Genomic DNA, 15,474 nt, shown 5'->3' on the forward strand with positions numbered 1-15,474 from the left:
TATCTAGCTAAACCGCAGCTCCTCCATTTTGTGATCATGAAAGTGATTTCTTCCGCTGTCCGGGCACTTCAGTGAAGCTTGTCACTAAATCGTCGCAGACTCGTCACTGCGGCCGACCCTCCGTCTGCTGGCACTTTTTGACTAGTAGTGGCACTTTTGACTAGTAGTGGCACTTTTTGACTAGTAGTGGCATCTGCTGGCAACTGCTGGCAACTGCTGGCAACTGCTGGCAACTGCTGGCAACTGATGGCAAGTGCCGGCAAGTGTCACTGAGTGCCAGTGCTTAAACTTTAGACTAACAGTGGCATCTCCTCAAAGGAGAATTTCATGGAGGTATAACAGTATGACATGGTAAAAAAAATAATTATATATTTTTTATTATTAAAGAAAGGCGGGTACATTATACATATCATGGTATATAAGTGTTATATATTACGAAGTGAAACGTAGTAGTAGCAAAACAATATTCAATATAGTACAGCAGTATTGTACAGCAATATCGTGTGCATATTTTAAGTAAGTCTAAAAAAATACATTATCTATGCAAGTCTGTGGCACTTGCCACAGACTTGCCAGTGAGGTGCCAGTGAGGTGCCAGTGAGTTGCCAGTGAGGTGCCAGTGAGGTGCCAGTGAGGTGCCAGTGAGTTGTCGCTGAGTACTGGCACCGAGCGGCACTTGCCACAGACTTGCCACTGAGGTGCCACTGAGTGCCAGCGTCGCTAGGGGGATCTCGCCCCTACTGCCAGAAGCTGCAGATTAATAAGAGTGTCTCTTAAATCACAGTGTATTACTTAAAGAGTCCCCCAAATGTCCCAAACAAGAATATATCTGGATTAAACAAAACTGCAGGACACTGGTTGCTTTGCTTGAAATCCAGCCATTAAAAAACACATCTTGGGATTTTAAGTGATATCTGTTCAAATCAGATTTTCTCTCACAAATTATAAAAAATAATAATCTCGTTAATTCAGAAGAAAACAGGGGAAATATATTTGTTCTTGAAAAAAACCATTTTGGGATTTTAAGTGATATCTGTTCAAATTAGATTTTCCCTCACAAATTATCAAAAATAATAATCTCGTTAATTCAGAAAAAAAAGAGGGGGAATATATTTGTTCTCAAGTGAAAGCGTTAGGCTTGAACAGTGCTTTGAGCTGCCCTGTTAGTGGCACACTTTCTGAAAAACAAGTCATTGTCCATCTGGACTTTGAAGAGCAACATGAGTTGTGTGTGTGACAGGAGGTGCAGCCGAGGGACAGCTGCCGGCTGAGCCACTCGTCCCTGGCTATTAGGTTTCTCACCACCGGCAGCCACACAACAGCTCATTGTCACTTTTCTTGTTAATGTGCACACATGCTTATACATTTGTGGTCACATGCACACACACACACACACAAACACACACAGGAGGCAGCCATGCAGACACGTGTGCATACGCATACGAGAGAAATACAAAGTCACACAATTTCTGTTGCAGCACCTGTTCATCAGCAATCCCAGCTGCTCTGCTGTGAGCAGGAGACACTGCTGTCATGTGACACACACACACACACACACACACACACATCCATAACTACACAGCTCCCCACTGCGCACTTTACTCAAACATGCTTTACATAATCTCTCCTGGATAGGGACTCTTAAATGACTTTTCATGTACTGTGAGGCCTTTTAACAGCTCTCACTTCACTGCACGCTTTACACCTGGATGGATTCATGGCTCCTTTTGTATTTTTCATTTTCACAAATATGTTTCCAATCAGATTGTGCCAAACCAAGGTGTTTCACTGAATGTAGCTTTGTCGTCAAATCCTAACCGAGTTTTGTTGAGTTTCAATTCACAACGTTGACGTGCAAGTTCAATCTGAAAAGAGTGACGCGTATGTCACCCCGCCGTAGTTTATGAAAGATAACTATACGTCCCAATCAAATGCAATATGGCAGAAACACCAGGATGTCCTAATGCAGTGGGTTACATTTTGCTGGATGCGAGCCAGCATGCTTTTATGCTTTTTATTTCCCCCACAATCTTCCGCACAGTGAACGTATGAGCGAGAAGGTCAAAGGTCAAGATGTTATGTTTATGTTAAAGTAGTATTTCTCAATCGAATGCATACTTCCTGCAACCGTGTGTACTTTGTAAGCGCATATATGTGTTAACAGTTAAAAGTTAAAGAGATAGGAAGGCATGCTCGGGGGAAACACAAGAAACACAATGATTATGAACTTAATCCATAAACTTCTGAGTCATTTTCAAGAGTGAAAGGAAAAGTGACACCTAGTTCAAACTAATGGGGGGGGGGGGGGAATTACAGGGTGACGGGTGGAGATTTCCCCCTGTTATAATAGGAGGGGAAACACTGGAGTTGATAAGCGTGTCTTCTTGTCTGATCAATACGCAACTGTGAGGTGCGCGAATGGACCGAGCGGCCAGCTGCTGATCACTCACTCAACGAACAGACGGTGCGCGCACAGCGCGCAAAAAAAAATTTGGGAGCACCGAAGACCCATTTTGACCCAGGAAAAACCCTGAATGTATATATGGGATTAATCATGATTAATCCACAGAAACCTGTGATTAACCTGATTACAATTTTTAATCGTTTCACAGCCCTAATATTTTTGTAATTTGCTAACATATTTTGCAGACATTAAAGACAGATGTTTGATGTGTTAAACCCACTTTAGTATCTATATATATATATTCAGAGCATGTCACCGTTGAGGAACAGTTCAGTATCAGGTTGTTTGTTTACTTCTTCAGCCTTGAGGATGTTCTTCTCCTCTCTCAATGACGCATGCCAAGAGGAAACAACAGAGAAAAAATACCAGCTTTCGATAAGATAATGAAATGGGAAGGCCCCTGTTCATAACTGACTTACAGGAAGAGGAATACAAGGGGGCAGGACTAATTGTGCTCATAAAGATTAACAAAACTCAGATAAATAGCAAAGAGAAGAGCGCATGAGCCGATGGTCGTAACTCACAGGCTCGTTTAACAGTCCAAAACAGTCCACAGTCCTGAATGCTGAGTCAGGTCAAGATGAAGACGCTGGTATTATTCTCACTGAGCCTAGCAGGTAAGAGATTTCATTATAACGTGTTTCTAGTGTATTTTAGGGAAATGTACTTCTTGCAATATTGTGTTTTGGTCTTGTTAACATTTCCCGGTCTCTGAAGACTTTTGCGTTTGTCACTTATTTGCTGTGAAGATTTAAAAAAAATATCTGCCTGTGATTTGGTCTATGAGTTTTGTAACTTCCTCAAAGAGAGTCTAGTTACTCATTAATGGCGTGCTTATCTGATAATTTCATGTACAACTCATCCTGATTATTGGTTAATGGTATTAGTTCAGGATGTGTACAACGCACTCATTCATTCACACTTTAAATGCTTTTGTAAGAAATACAATGAGAAATACAAAGTAAATACCATGAATACTTGAGGCTTGAATATAAACCAATTGGTTTTATATCTTATTACTCCACGTGAATTGCATAACAGCATGACTCAAATCCGTGCCTACGCTCATGAGTCACTTAATCATTAAGTGATTGATATTTATTGCTCGGAAGTCCATCAAATTATTACAAAAAGAAGCGAGACGACCAAAAATTTATGCAAAACGACAACAAAAAGCGTTAAATCAATACAAAGATGTTATAAACATGACGAAACATGACTGAACAGTTTAGTATATCACACGTCCGAGGGGTACTTTGTCTTATAACTCCGATATTTGGGCGGTTAAGGGAATCTACGTCATTTCACCAGCAATGTTCCCGTATATGTCGTCCCTGCAGTGACTCTGGGAATGCCACCATTGGCTCCGGGTGTGGAACAAACCCCCGTGTTGAATGAACCAGAGCAGAGCCCTCTGCTGGGAGACTGGGTTCCTTTGCAGGGTCATGTGGTGGAGGAAGATCCTGCACCACAAGTCAGGCCAGCATCCGGGGAGCAGAAGGAAGAGTTGGCTCCGGTGCCAGTGGACATGAAGCAGGGTATGGTGGAAGAGATCAAGGTAAAGCAGGAGGGGGAAGTGAAGACAGAGATGGAGAAGGAGCCCGATGTTATAGAAGAGCCAGATGTTAAGGAGGATCCGGAGGCTGATGTGAAGCCAGAGGTTGAGACGGAGCCGGAGCACAACGCCGACCCAGAGTTTAAGGTTAAATCAGAGGTCGAGCCAGATGTTCAAGAACAGTTTCAGGTGCAAATGAACCTGGAGGCCGAGACTGAAACCAGCGAGGAGATCAAGGAGAGGCACATTGACATGGAGGGGAAATATGAAATGGGGCCAATCATGGAGCTGGTGCCACTGGATGACGACGACACGGAGCTGTCAGAAATGGAAAAGTCTCTCAGGGCAGCGTTTCAGAATCAAAATCCTGTTAATCAACCTGAGTCCGAGGAGGAGGAGGAGGAGGAGGGGCTTATGAGAGAGATGGACACCGTTTTAGATAAAGGACCAATCATGGAGCTGGTGCCACTTGATGAGGACAAAAAGGAGCTGTCAGAAATGGAAAAGTCTCTCAGGGCAGCGTTTCAGAATCAAAATCCTGTTAATCAACCTGGGTCCGAGGAGGAGGAGGAGGAGGGGCTTATGAGAGAGATGGACACCGTTTTAGATGAAGGACCAATCATGGAGCTGGTGCCACTGGATGACGACAACACGTCTGAAGAGAAGCTGAGCGACACAGAGCTGTCAGACATGGAAAAGTCTCTCAGGGCAGCGTTTCAGAATCAAAATCCTGTCAATCAACCTCAGTCAGAGAAGGGGGAGGGGCTTATGAGTGAGATGCACAACGTTTATGACAAAGGACCAATCATGGAGCTGGAGCATGAAGAAGAAGAACAGTCGTTCTTACATCAGCAGGTCATGCCACAGGCCACTACCATGGAAGACGGGCCAGCATTGGACATCATGGGGCAGCCGATGCAATCTTCAAGTGAATATTTCCCAGGTGAAGAGGCCGTGATGGGCATGGAGCACGGCCAACATCCGGATGAGTTACTGACGGAGGCAGGGAGTGAGTTCAGAGAGGGAAACCCCGAAGAAACTAGATCATCACCAAGTCAAGACAAGCAAGGTAAAGCACATGCATACACACATGAATACACACATGCATACACATTTGAATACACACATGCATACACACATGAATACACACATGCATACACATATGAATACACACATGCATACACACATGAATACACACATGCATACACACATGCATACACACATGCATACACACATGAATACACACATGCATACACACATGCATACACACATGAATACACACATGCATACACACATGCATACACACATGAATACACACATGAATACACACATGCATATACACATGCATACACACATGCATACACAATAAATAAATACAGGAATAAATAAATAAATGTATAAATAAATAAATAAATACAAGAATAAATGTATAAATACAGAAATAAATACAGAAATAAATAAATATAAGTTATAACTCAACAGGACATCATTAAATAAATGTATTTCTACATTTCTGTATTTCTTCATTTATTTATATCTCTATTTATGTGTCCACACGTATTTCTTCATTTATTTATGTGTGACATTTATGTGTCCGTATATTCAAATGAGCTGGGCGGTCCGAACCTCATTGTTGAACAGGATTGGTCAAGTCAGGGAGCAAGACAGAAGCAATCGATCCCTAGCACTTGGACCTGTAGACGAACAGCGTTTATTATGCATTCTTGTCTGTACATTCTAAATACTACTGTTGTTGAGTCACGGAATGTAATTTAAGGATGTTTTCAGCCGAGAAGTTAGTAGTTTAAGCATCAAATCTGTGGTCGGTTTATCGAGATTCAGCCTAATAAGGATATGCGACGGAGATTTGAGGTCCTGCTCTTGGGACCTCTGAGCTCCGGCGCCGGGCCTCAGCGCTGTGTGGCCGCCGAGAGAAGCCTGATCTCGGCAGGACTTTTTGAAATGCTCCGCTGGCTCTGACATCTCCGTAGCGGCTAAACATGAGATATAATTAGGTTTTGGAGGATCTAAAGAGCACAACGAGTTTATTATTTACTAAAAGATAACGTTACGTCAATTTGACTGTATGGAGGACTCAAAATGACTTAAGTATAAATAAATAAATGCATGCATAAATATAGGAATAAATAAATAAATGCTTAAATAAATGTCTAAATAAATAAATAAATGTTTAAATAAATGTATAAATAAATAAATACAGGAATGAATAAATATAAGTTATAAATCAACAGGACATCATTAAATAAATATATTTCTACATTTCTGTATTTCTTCATTTATTTATTTCTCTATTTATGTGTCCACACGTAATTCTTCATTTATTTATGTGTGACATTTACGTGTCCGTATATTCAAATGAGCTGGGGCGGTCCGAACCTCATTGTTGAACAGGATTGGTCAAGTCAGGGAGCAAGACAGAAGCAATCGATCCCTAGCACTTGGACCTGTAGACGAACAGCGTTTATTATGCATTCTTGTCTGTACATTCTAAATACTACTGTTGTTGAGTCACGGAATGTAATTTAAGGATGTTTTCAGCCGAGAAGTTAGTAGTTTAAGCATCAAATCTGTGGTCGGTTTATCGAGATTCAGCCTAATAAGGATATGCGACGGAGATTTGAGGTCCTGCTCATGGACCTCTGAGCTCCGGCCAGGCGCTCAGCTGTGGCCGCCGAGAGAAGCCTGATCTCGGCAGGACTTTTTAAATGCTCCGCTGGCTCTGACGTCTCCGTAGCGGCTAAACATGAGATATAATTAGGTTTTGGAGGATCTAAAGAGCACAACGAGTTTATTATTTACTAAAGATAACGTTACGTCAATTTGACTGTATGGAGGACTCAAAATGACTTAAGTGTAAATAAATGCATGAATAAATATAGGAATAAATGCTTAAATAAATGTATAATTAAATAAATGCTTAAATAAATGTATAAATATATACAGGAATGAATAAATATAAGTTATAAATCAACAGGACATCATTAAATAAATATATTTCTACATTTCTGTATTTCTTCATTTATTTATTTATTTCTCTATTTATGTGTCCACACGTAATTCTTCATTTATTTATGTGACATTTACGTGTCCGTATATTCAAATGAGCTGGGGCGGTCCGAACCTCATTGTTGAACAGGATTGGTCAAGTCAGGAGCAAGACAGAAGCAATCGATCCCTAGCACTTGGACCTGTAGACGAACAGCGTTTATTATGCATTCTTGTCTGTACATTCTAAATACTACTGTTGTTGAGTCACGGAATGTAATTTAAGGATGTTTTCAGCCGAGAAGTTAGTAGTTTAAGCATCAAATCTGTGGTCGGTTTATCGAGATTCAGCCTAATAAGGATATGCGACGGAGATTTGAGGTCCTGCTCGCGGGACCTCTGAGCTGAGCTCCAGCTCAGCTGTGTGGCCGCCGAGAGAAGCCTGATCTCGGCAGGACTTTTTGAAATGCTCCGCTGGCTCTGACATCTCCGTAGCGGCTAAACATGAGATATAATTAGGTTTTGGAGGATCTAAAGAGCACAACGAGTTTATTATTTACTAAAAGATAACGTTACGTCAATTTGACTGTATGGAGGACTCAAAATGACTTAAGTATAAATAAATAAATGCATGCATAAATATAGGAATAAATAAATAAATGCTTAAATAAATGTCTAAATAAATAAATAAATGTTTAAATAAATGTATAAATAAATAAATACAGGAATGAATAAATATAAGTTATAAATCAACAGGACATCATTAAATAAATATATTTCTACATTTCTGTATTTCTTCATTTATTTATTTCTCTATTTATGTGTCCACACGTATTTCTTCATTTATTTATGTGTGACATTTACGTGTCCGTATATTCAAATGAGCTGGGCGGTCCGAACCTCATTGTTGAACAGGATTGGTCAAGTCAGGGAGCAAGACAGAAGCAATCGATCCCTAGCACTTGGACCTGTAGACGAACAGCGTTTATTATGCATTCTTGTCTGTACATTCTAAATACTACTGTTGTTGAGTCACGGAATGTAATTTAAGGATGTTTTCAGCCGAGAAGTTAGTAGTTTAAGCATCAAATCTGTGGTCGGTTTATCGAGATTCAGCCTAATAAGGATATGCGACGGAGATTTGAGGTCCTGCTCTTGGGACCTCTGAGCTCCGGGCGCTCAGCGCGCTGTGTGGCCGCCGAGAGAAGCCTGATCTCGGCAGGACTTTTTGAAATGCTCCGCTGGCTCTGACATCTCCGTAGCGGCTAAACATGAGATATAATTAGGTTTTGGAGGATCTAAAGAGCACAACGAGTTTATTATTTACTAAAAGATAACGTTACGTCAATTTGACTGTATGGAGGACTCAAAATGACTTAAGTATAAATAAATAAATGCATGCATAAATATAGGAATAAATAAATAAATGCTTAAATAAATGTCTAAATAAATAAATAAATGTTTAAATAAATGTATAAATAAATAAATACAGGAATGAATAAATATAAGTTATAAATCAACAGGACATCATTAAATAAATATATTTCTACATTTCTGTATTTCTTCATTTATTTATTTCTCTATTTATGTGTCCACACGTATTTCTTCATTTATTTATGTGTGACATTTACGTGTCCGTATATTCAAATGAGCTGGGCGGTCCGAACCTCATTGTTGAACAGGATTGGTCAAGTCAGGGAGCAAGACAGAAGCAATCGATCCCTAGCACTTGGACCTGTAGACGAACAGCGTTTATTATGCATTCTTGTCTGTACATTCTAAATACTACTGTTGTTGAGTCACGGAATGTAATTTAAGGATGTTTTCAGCCGAGAAGTTAGTAGTTTAAGCATCAAATCTGTGGTCGGTTTATCGAGATTCAGCCTAATAAGGATATGCGACGGAGATTTGAGGTCCTGCTCTTGGGACCTCTGAGCTCCGGGCGCTCAGCGCTGTGTGGCCGAGAGAAGCCTGATCTCGGCAGGACTTTTTGAAATGCTCCGCTGGCTCTGACGTCTCCGTAGCGGCTAAACATGAGATATAATTAGGTTTTGGAGGATCTAAAGAGCACAACGAGTTTATTATTTACTAAAAGATAACGTTACGTCAATTTGACTGTATGGAGGACTCAAAATGACTTAAGTATAAATAAATAAATGCATGCATAAATATAGGAATAAATAAATAAATGCTTAAATAAATGTCTAAATAAATAAATAAATGTTTAAATAAATGTATAAATAAATAAATACAGGAATGAATAAATATAAGTTATAAATCAACAGGACATCATTAAATAAATATATTTCTACATTTCTGTATTTCTTCATTTATTTATTTCTCTATTTATGTGTCCACACGTAATTCTTCATTTATTTATGTGTGACATTTACGTGTCCGTATATTCAAATGAGCTGGGGCGGTCCGAACCTCTGTCTAAAGCATGATTGGTCACAGGAGCGTGATGCACCTGGTGTGTTGTGCTCTACTACTTCTGCCTGGCACATGAAGCTGAAGTTGGCTCGCTCAGCTAACCGTTAGCAGAAGTTAGCCTCGACAGCTTTTTGACTTCAGCTGTTTATCATTTCCAAGTACACTGAGTACAGACTCGTGTTCTTTTGGAGTCTGGTCTTTGGAGTCTGGTCTTGGGAGTCTGGACTCTCGAGGACGCAGGACGGTCTTTCTGGTCTTGTGACGTCACCACATCAACTGTTCTTGCTCATGAATTTACTCCAATTATTCACTGTAAAATACTTTACAGTGGAGTAGAATGTGTTGCGGTGTTCACTGTTGTTTGGCGTAGGCTACGAATAAACGGGAATAACTATACAACGTCTGGTAGCTTTCCTGACCCAGGGTCGCTACAATATGAAGTTATGAATCTTAACCCTCAGTCAAATTGACGTAACGTTATCTTTTAATAAATAATAAACTCTTTGTGCTCTTTAGATCCTCCAAAACCTAATTATATCTCATGTTTAGCCGCTACGGAGACGTCAGAGCCAGCGGAGCATTTCAAAAAGTCCTGCCGAGATCAGGCTTCTCTCGGCGGCCACACAGCGCGCTGACCGCCCGGAGCTCACTGGTCCCGCGAGCAGGACCTCAAATCTCCGTCGCATATCCTTATTAGGCTTAATCTCGATAAACCGACCACAGATTTGATGCTTAAACTACTAACTTCTCGGCTGAAAACATCCTTAAATTACATTCCGTGACTCAACAACAGTAGTATTTAGAATGTACAGACAAGAATGCATAATAAACGTTGTTCGTCTACAGATCCAAGTGCTAGGGATCGATTGCTTCTGTCTTGCTCTCCGACTTGACCAATCCTGTTCAACAATGAGGTTCGGACCGCCCCAGCTCATTTGAATATACGGACACGTAAATGTCACACATAAATAAATGAAGAAATACGTGTTGACACAAAAATAGAGATATAAATAAATGAAGAAATACAGAAATGTAGAAATACATTAATTTAATGATGTCCTGTTGAGTTATAACTTATATTTATTCATTTCTGTATTTATTTCTGTATTTATACATTTATTCTTGTATTTATTTATGTATTTATACATTTATTTAAGCATTTATTTATTTATTCCTGTATTTATTTATTTATTTATACATTTATTTAAGCATTTATTTATTTATTCTTGTATTTATTCATGAATTTATTTATTTATTTATTTATACTTAAGTCATTTTGAGTCCTCCATACTATCACTACAACATCTTTTAAATAGAAATAAAAGAATGCTGTAATTTTCCATCTGGCCACAGGGCGGAGCCAGTGTCCTGGTGTGACACTCGAGGGGAAATGTTACCAGTTCTTCAAAGAGCCAAAGGCCGCTGCAGATGGGGAGGTATTCACATTGTGTTCTCCACGGTCTAAATGTCTTCATGTTTCATGGTGAATACATTTAGACTCCCAAAGCAATGATCCCGCTCTGTCGTCTCCGTTTTATTGCAGTTCTTATGCCAGGAACATTTCGCTGGGGGACACCTGGCCTCCATCACGAGCCAACACATCCACAGAGAGGTGATGCACATGATGCTGAGGCAAAACGGAGCGGTTACTCGCAGCTGGATTGGAGGATTACGATACTTAAAGGTGTGTGTGTGTGCTCAGTCGGGAAGTTATGGGTCTTACATCTGTTAATGATCATTTAGCACATCATGAAATTGGTTTATTGTGTTGCTGTCAGACCGGTCGCTTCATCTGGTTGGACGGATCCCACTGGAGCTATGCTGATTGGCTGTCAGAGGAGCCCAATCGCACCTCAGATGTTGAGGACTGCGTGGAAGTGCTGGCACTTGGTAAGAACCAAACAGGTGTAGCTGAACGGGAGGGACATAAATACTGTTATGTGACTCCAAAGATGGATATCAACCAATGTGTCTGTGACTTTCTGATCTGCTGATTGTTTCAGGAGATGGAAAGTTCAACAACTTCACATGCTCGGAGCATCAGGCGTTCATCTGCTCCTACCCTGAATCAACTGCTGCTTGGTCTTGAAAAACAAATGCTCCGACAACGAGGCAAAGACTTAAAGAGAAAGCAGTTTATTGAATGCAGCTGGAAGATCGGGACTTCGAAGCATGTTTTACATCATATTCAAGTATTCAAGCGAATATCCTGCAAATACAAAAACATGCTATTTGCTGTGATTATTTCCTTTATGAAAGAGGAGACATCATTCCAATGTGTACTTAGGATGCAAGTGTGTTCAAGTTTCTTTATTAGTCTATTAAGTACCAAAAAGTGGTTTGGATTTATAAAAAAAGCGAACATAATTATATTGTATATTATTCTAATACATTAATACATGATGATGATGGTTTATTTGTCGTTTGCTAGAGTACAGGTACAAAAGCATCGAAATACATATGTTGTTAATAAATTAAAGGTGCACAATACACATTTATGAGCCGTGCGTGTGTGTGTGGGGGGGGGGGGGTGCTACGTTGTCACCATGACCATCAGGACTGTTGTTGGACCTGCAGTCTAACAGTCCTGCAATAAATAGCTAAGTAACAAGTAGCCATATGTTCCTCTGTCAGTGGCACGTAGACGTGTAGACATCTAGACACACACTCACGCTGCACATGGCGGTGTTGCAGTGTGTGACTCTGACTCATTTCCTACCGGCCACACCCCCTTTTCCTGATCTTTAGACGTGGACGTGAGGATTGCCTCGGAAGTGATAATAATAATAATAATGCATTTCATTTTTATCGCACTCTTCCTTCAAAGAATCTCAGAGTGCCACACATATAGTAAAAACAAATAAAACCGATTAAAACATAGTTAAAGCAACCCATAAAAAGAAAAAAAATCAGAATGTAATAGCTGACAATAAATTAACTCAAGGTAAAAGAAATGCCTTCCTGAATAAAAAGGTTTTTAGGCCAGTTTTAAAAGAGTTCAGTGTCTGAGTTTCCCTCAGGTGGTCAGGGAGACTGTTCCACAAGCGTGGCGCTGCCGAGCAAAAGGCCCGGTTGCCCATGGTGCGGAGCTTGGTGTCGGGGACCCGAAGGAGCGAGCGGCCTGTGGATCTGAGGGATCCGCTCCTCATCTTTCTGTTTCTGTCCTCTTTGGCGTCTATGCACACACACTCACCACCCCACAGACTCATTCACTCATTATGAAACACGTTATGTCACATGTGAGTATTGCAGGTTCTCCATTGTTCCCCTTTAGCTGGAAAAGTGACGCTTGCTGGATTTAAGAGGTCAAGAGGTCACAGTTGAATGAGCACATCCTGGTTTCACCAAACATTGTAAACATCACAAAATCATATTTTTGGAATCTGCACACCGTCCGATCCGGTTGGTCCTCATCAGGTGGGTGTATTGCTTATATATTCAAAAAGGATTCAAACAGGAGCCATTTTGGCAAAAACATGACCATCTGAGCACAATGTCATACAGCAACAATGATTGATGAATGAAAAATGGATTCCTCGTGTTGAGATCCATGATCCATGGTGCTCTGGAGATCCTCAAATATCTTGATTGCTTATAGCGTTGCTGTTTAGAGGAGAGCGACCCAGGGTTGCTGCTTGCCATCTGTCAGTTCAAGTCATTTTCTAGCTTCATGACCAGCTGTCTGGTGTCTTTTGTGTGTGTGTGTGTGAGTGTGTGAGCCCCAGTCAGCGTCACACACACTGTACTGTGCTCAGCCACACACTGTGCATTACAGACTGGAGACTGGGCTGAAGCATACTAATAATAAACTGTGTTTTGTGTATAAATAACACACTCAAAAATTGTTTTTTTATATGGTCTCATGTAATTCCTCAACTGTGTAGTCAGATATTAGAAATGAATACCATTAACTCATATGTGGAGATATACTTCAAAGGCCATGCTCTTATGTTCAAGTGAAAGTTTTAACCACAAACAATGTAGACTTTCTAATTTGTTAAACCATGTTTTAATGCATTGTATAAACATTCAGGTATTCTCTACACATGTTTGCCTGTGTATCTGTTAAGTAACACTTTTCATTCATTTCTGGATGTGAAAAGACGTGAGGTAAAGCAGGAGATGATTTAAACTTTATGTTGAATTAAGACTATGCATCTTAATGCAGACTTGAAGTTCACTGTAGAATATTGCACAACTATATATATTTATGCATACGTAAACCCATGGTTGTTTGAATTTGATGAAACGGTGTGTTAAAGCTTATTTTGCCACATTTTAGTCCATTTTTTGTGTTTCTAAGAGTCAACGATGCTTCGGGATCAAGTTACTCTCAAATAGTTTCATTCGCAGCCTCATCAACTCATGAGATATTCGTGAAAGTCGTGTAAAATATCCAAATAAGGTTTTCAATGAGTTGTCTGCAGCCCTTCTGGTGACTATCTGTGGTGTCTTTTTCTCTCGCTACTGATGCAGTTGGTTGGCATGTTGTTTTGTCACATGAAGGGACTGTGAAACACTAGGGGAGGGGAAGAGGGTCAAAAGGGGAGGGGGTTGTACGTTTATTGGCTGATGGTGTGGTATTTTCTGGGAGGGTCTTTTATATTATATTTAATATATTTTAATCTTTGTTTATTCTGCCTGTGGGTGCTGCAGGTTTGCAACGTCTCTGGTTCAAATCTCGCAGGGAACGTGTATTCCTACTCTCGCATTAATAATGACCTGTTATCTCTCCAACATAGCTGTTTAATAAGGGCGAAAAGTCATTTGAATTAAACATTTATGTTTATGTTGCATTGAGTTAAGAGGAGGGTACAAAGAAAACATTAATAACCCAACTCAAAGTAAATTATACGGCCGCATTAGTGTGTATATAGGGCCTTAAATAGTTCTCCAGATCTCAGCTTTTTATTCTCTGGTTAATTGTCTGATGAGACCTCGAGGGGAGGAGGGAGCATGCCGGTTAAAAGGTGGCACAGAGTTATGAATAAATGATTGACAAAAGGATTAAAGGTGTCAGTCCCAGGTCAGGCCTTTATAAAACAGTGTGCTCTCTCTCTCCTCACACATCCATCTCACATGTATAACAAACCTCATACACATCCGCCTCCCAGGATGAAAATAAATATGCAAATAAGTTGGCAGCGTGCACAGTGTAAATACATGTTGTTCTCAACTCTTTGCATGTCCCTACGGCCCGACATGAAACCAGTTGTCTGCTTCACTGAGGACGGCAGGCGGTAACAATCAGAGGGCGTTCTGCGGATATTGTGGAAGATCTTTAGAGAATACAAAATGCTGGATCTGGATTTTAAAGCCACAGCAGTGCACAGTAATATTGAGAATATACACAATGGCAACAAGAATTTAAGTGGTGGGAGGGGTCCAGGTTGCTCATCTCTCTGTCAGAGATTATGAATCTGTTTATCTAAATATGCCAGCCTCGCTTTGGGGTACGTGCAAGTGAGCATGATTTTGGATGGTATAGCTTTGAGTCAGTTTTCGGAGAATAACCAGCAACAAATTAACCTGATGGACAAAGCGGTGCTGGAGACGGGAGCTGGGACGGGCTTTGCTCTCAACAGTCTGCTCGTGAGTCTATGAGAATAAAGTCCAACTGCAGTTTACATACTGCCACAACATATAGAGGAAAGTGTGTCATACTTGTGCATAGTTTAATATTAGACTTAAAATACAACTGCAAAGGTGACTTAGCACACATCCATCTCCCAGACACGAGTTACAAGAACGCCAGTCGTAGATAGACGCAGAGGCCTTGTGCTGGTCCAGTAGTAACCGGTCGAGAGGAGACTGTAGAGCAAGGGCCGGGATGTCAAAATAACACTCACGAAGTAACAAGGGGGGAGACGTCAGCAAGGACCTCACATTCCTTAAAGTAACCGGCTTGAACTGAGGCAGGGGGAAACTGAGGGACAAGAAATATGTAATGAGGGACGGAGGCGGCACATGCATCGAATGTGATGTTATGAATAATATGTCAATGTGTTTGTTCGGG

At 40.5% G+C, this 15,474-nt stretch overlaps 2 protein-coding genes across 2 annotated transcripts in view; both read left to right on the top strand.

Moving 5' to 3' along the window:
* Positions 1-15,474, top strand: part of LOC130205519 (growth hormone-regulated TBC protein 1-A-like) — a 158,349-nt gene that overhangs the window by 106,081 nt on the left and 36,794 nt on the right. The window lies entirely within an intron of this gene.
* Positions 4,813-11,692, top strand: si:ch211-160b11.4 (lectin). Its single transcript, XM_056433032.1, has 5 exons — positions 4,813-5,088; positions 10,812-10,894; positions 11,002-11,142; positions 11,237-11,348; positions 11,462-11,692. Exons 1-5 carry the CDS (start codon positions 4,827-4,829, stop codon positions 11,545-11,547), a joined length of 684 nt encoding a protein of 227 aa, XP_056289007.1. The 5' UTR covers positions 4,813-4,826; the 3' UTR covers positions 11,548-11,692.

The sequence above is a fragment of the Pseudoliparis swirei genome, chromosome 2 (genome assembly GCF_029220125.1).
Source record: "Pseudoliparis swirei isolate HS2019 ecotype Mariana Trench chromosome 2, NWPU_hadal_v1, whole genome shotgun sequence".
Taxonomy (NCBI): domain Eukaryota; kingdom Metazoa; phylum Chordata; class Actinopteri; order Perciformes; family Liparidae; genus Pseudoliparis; species Pseudoliparis swirei.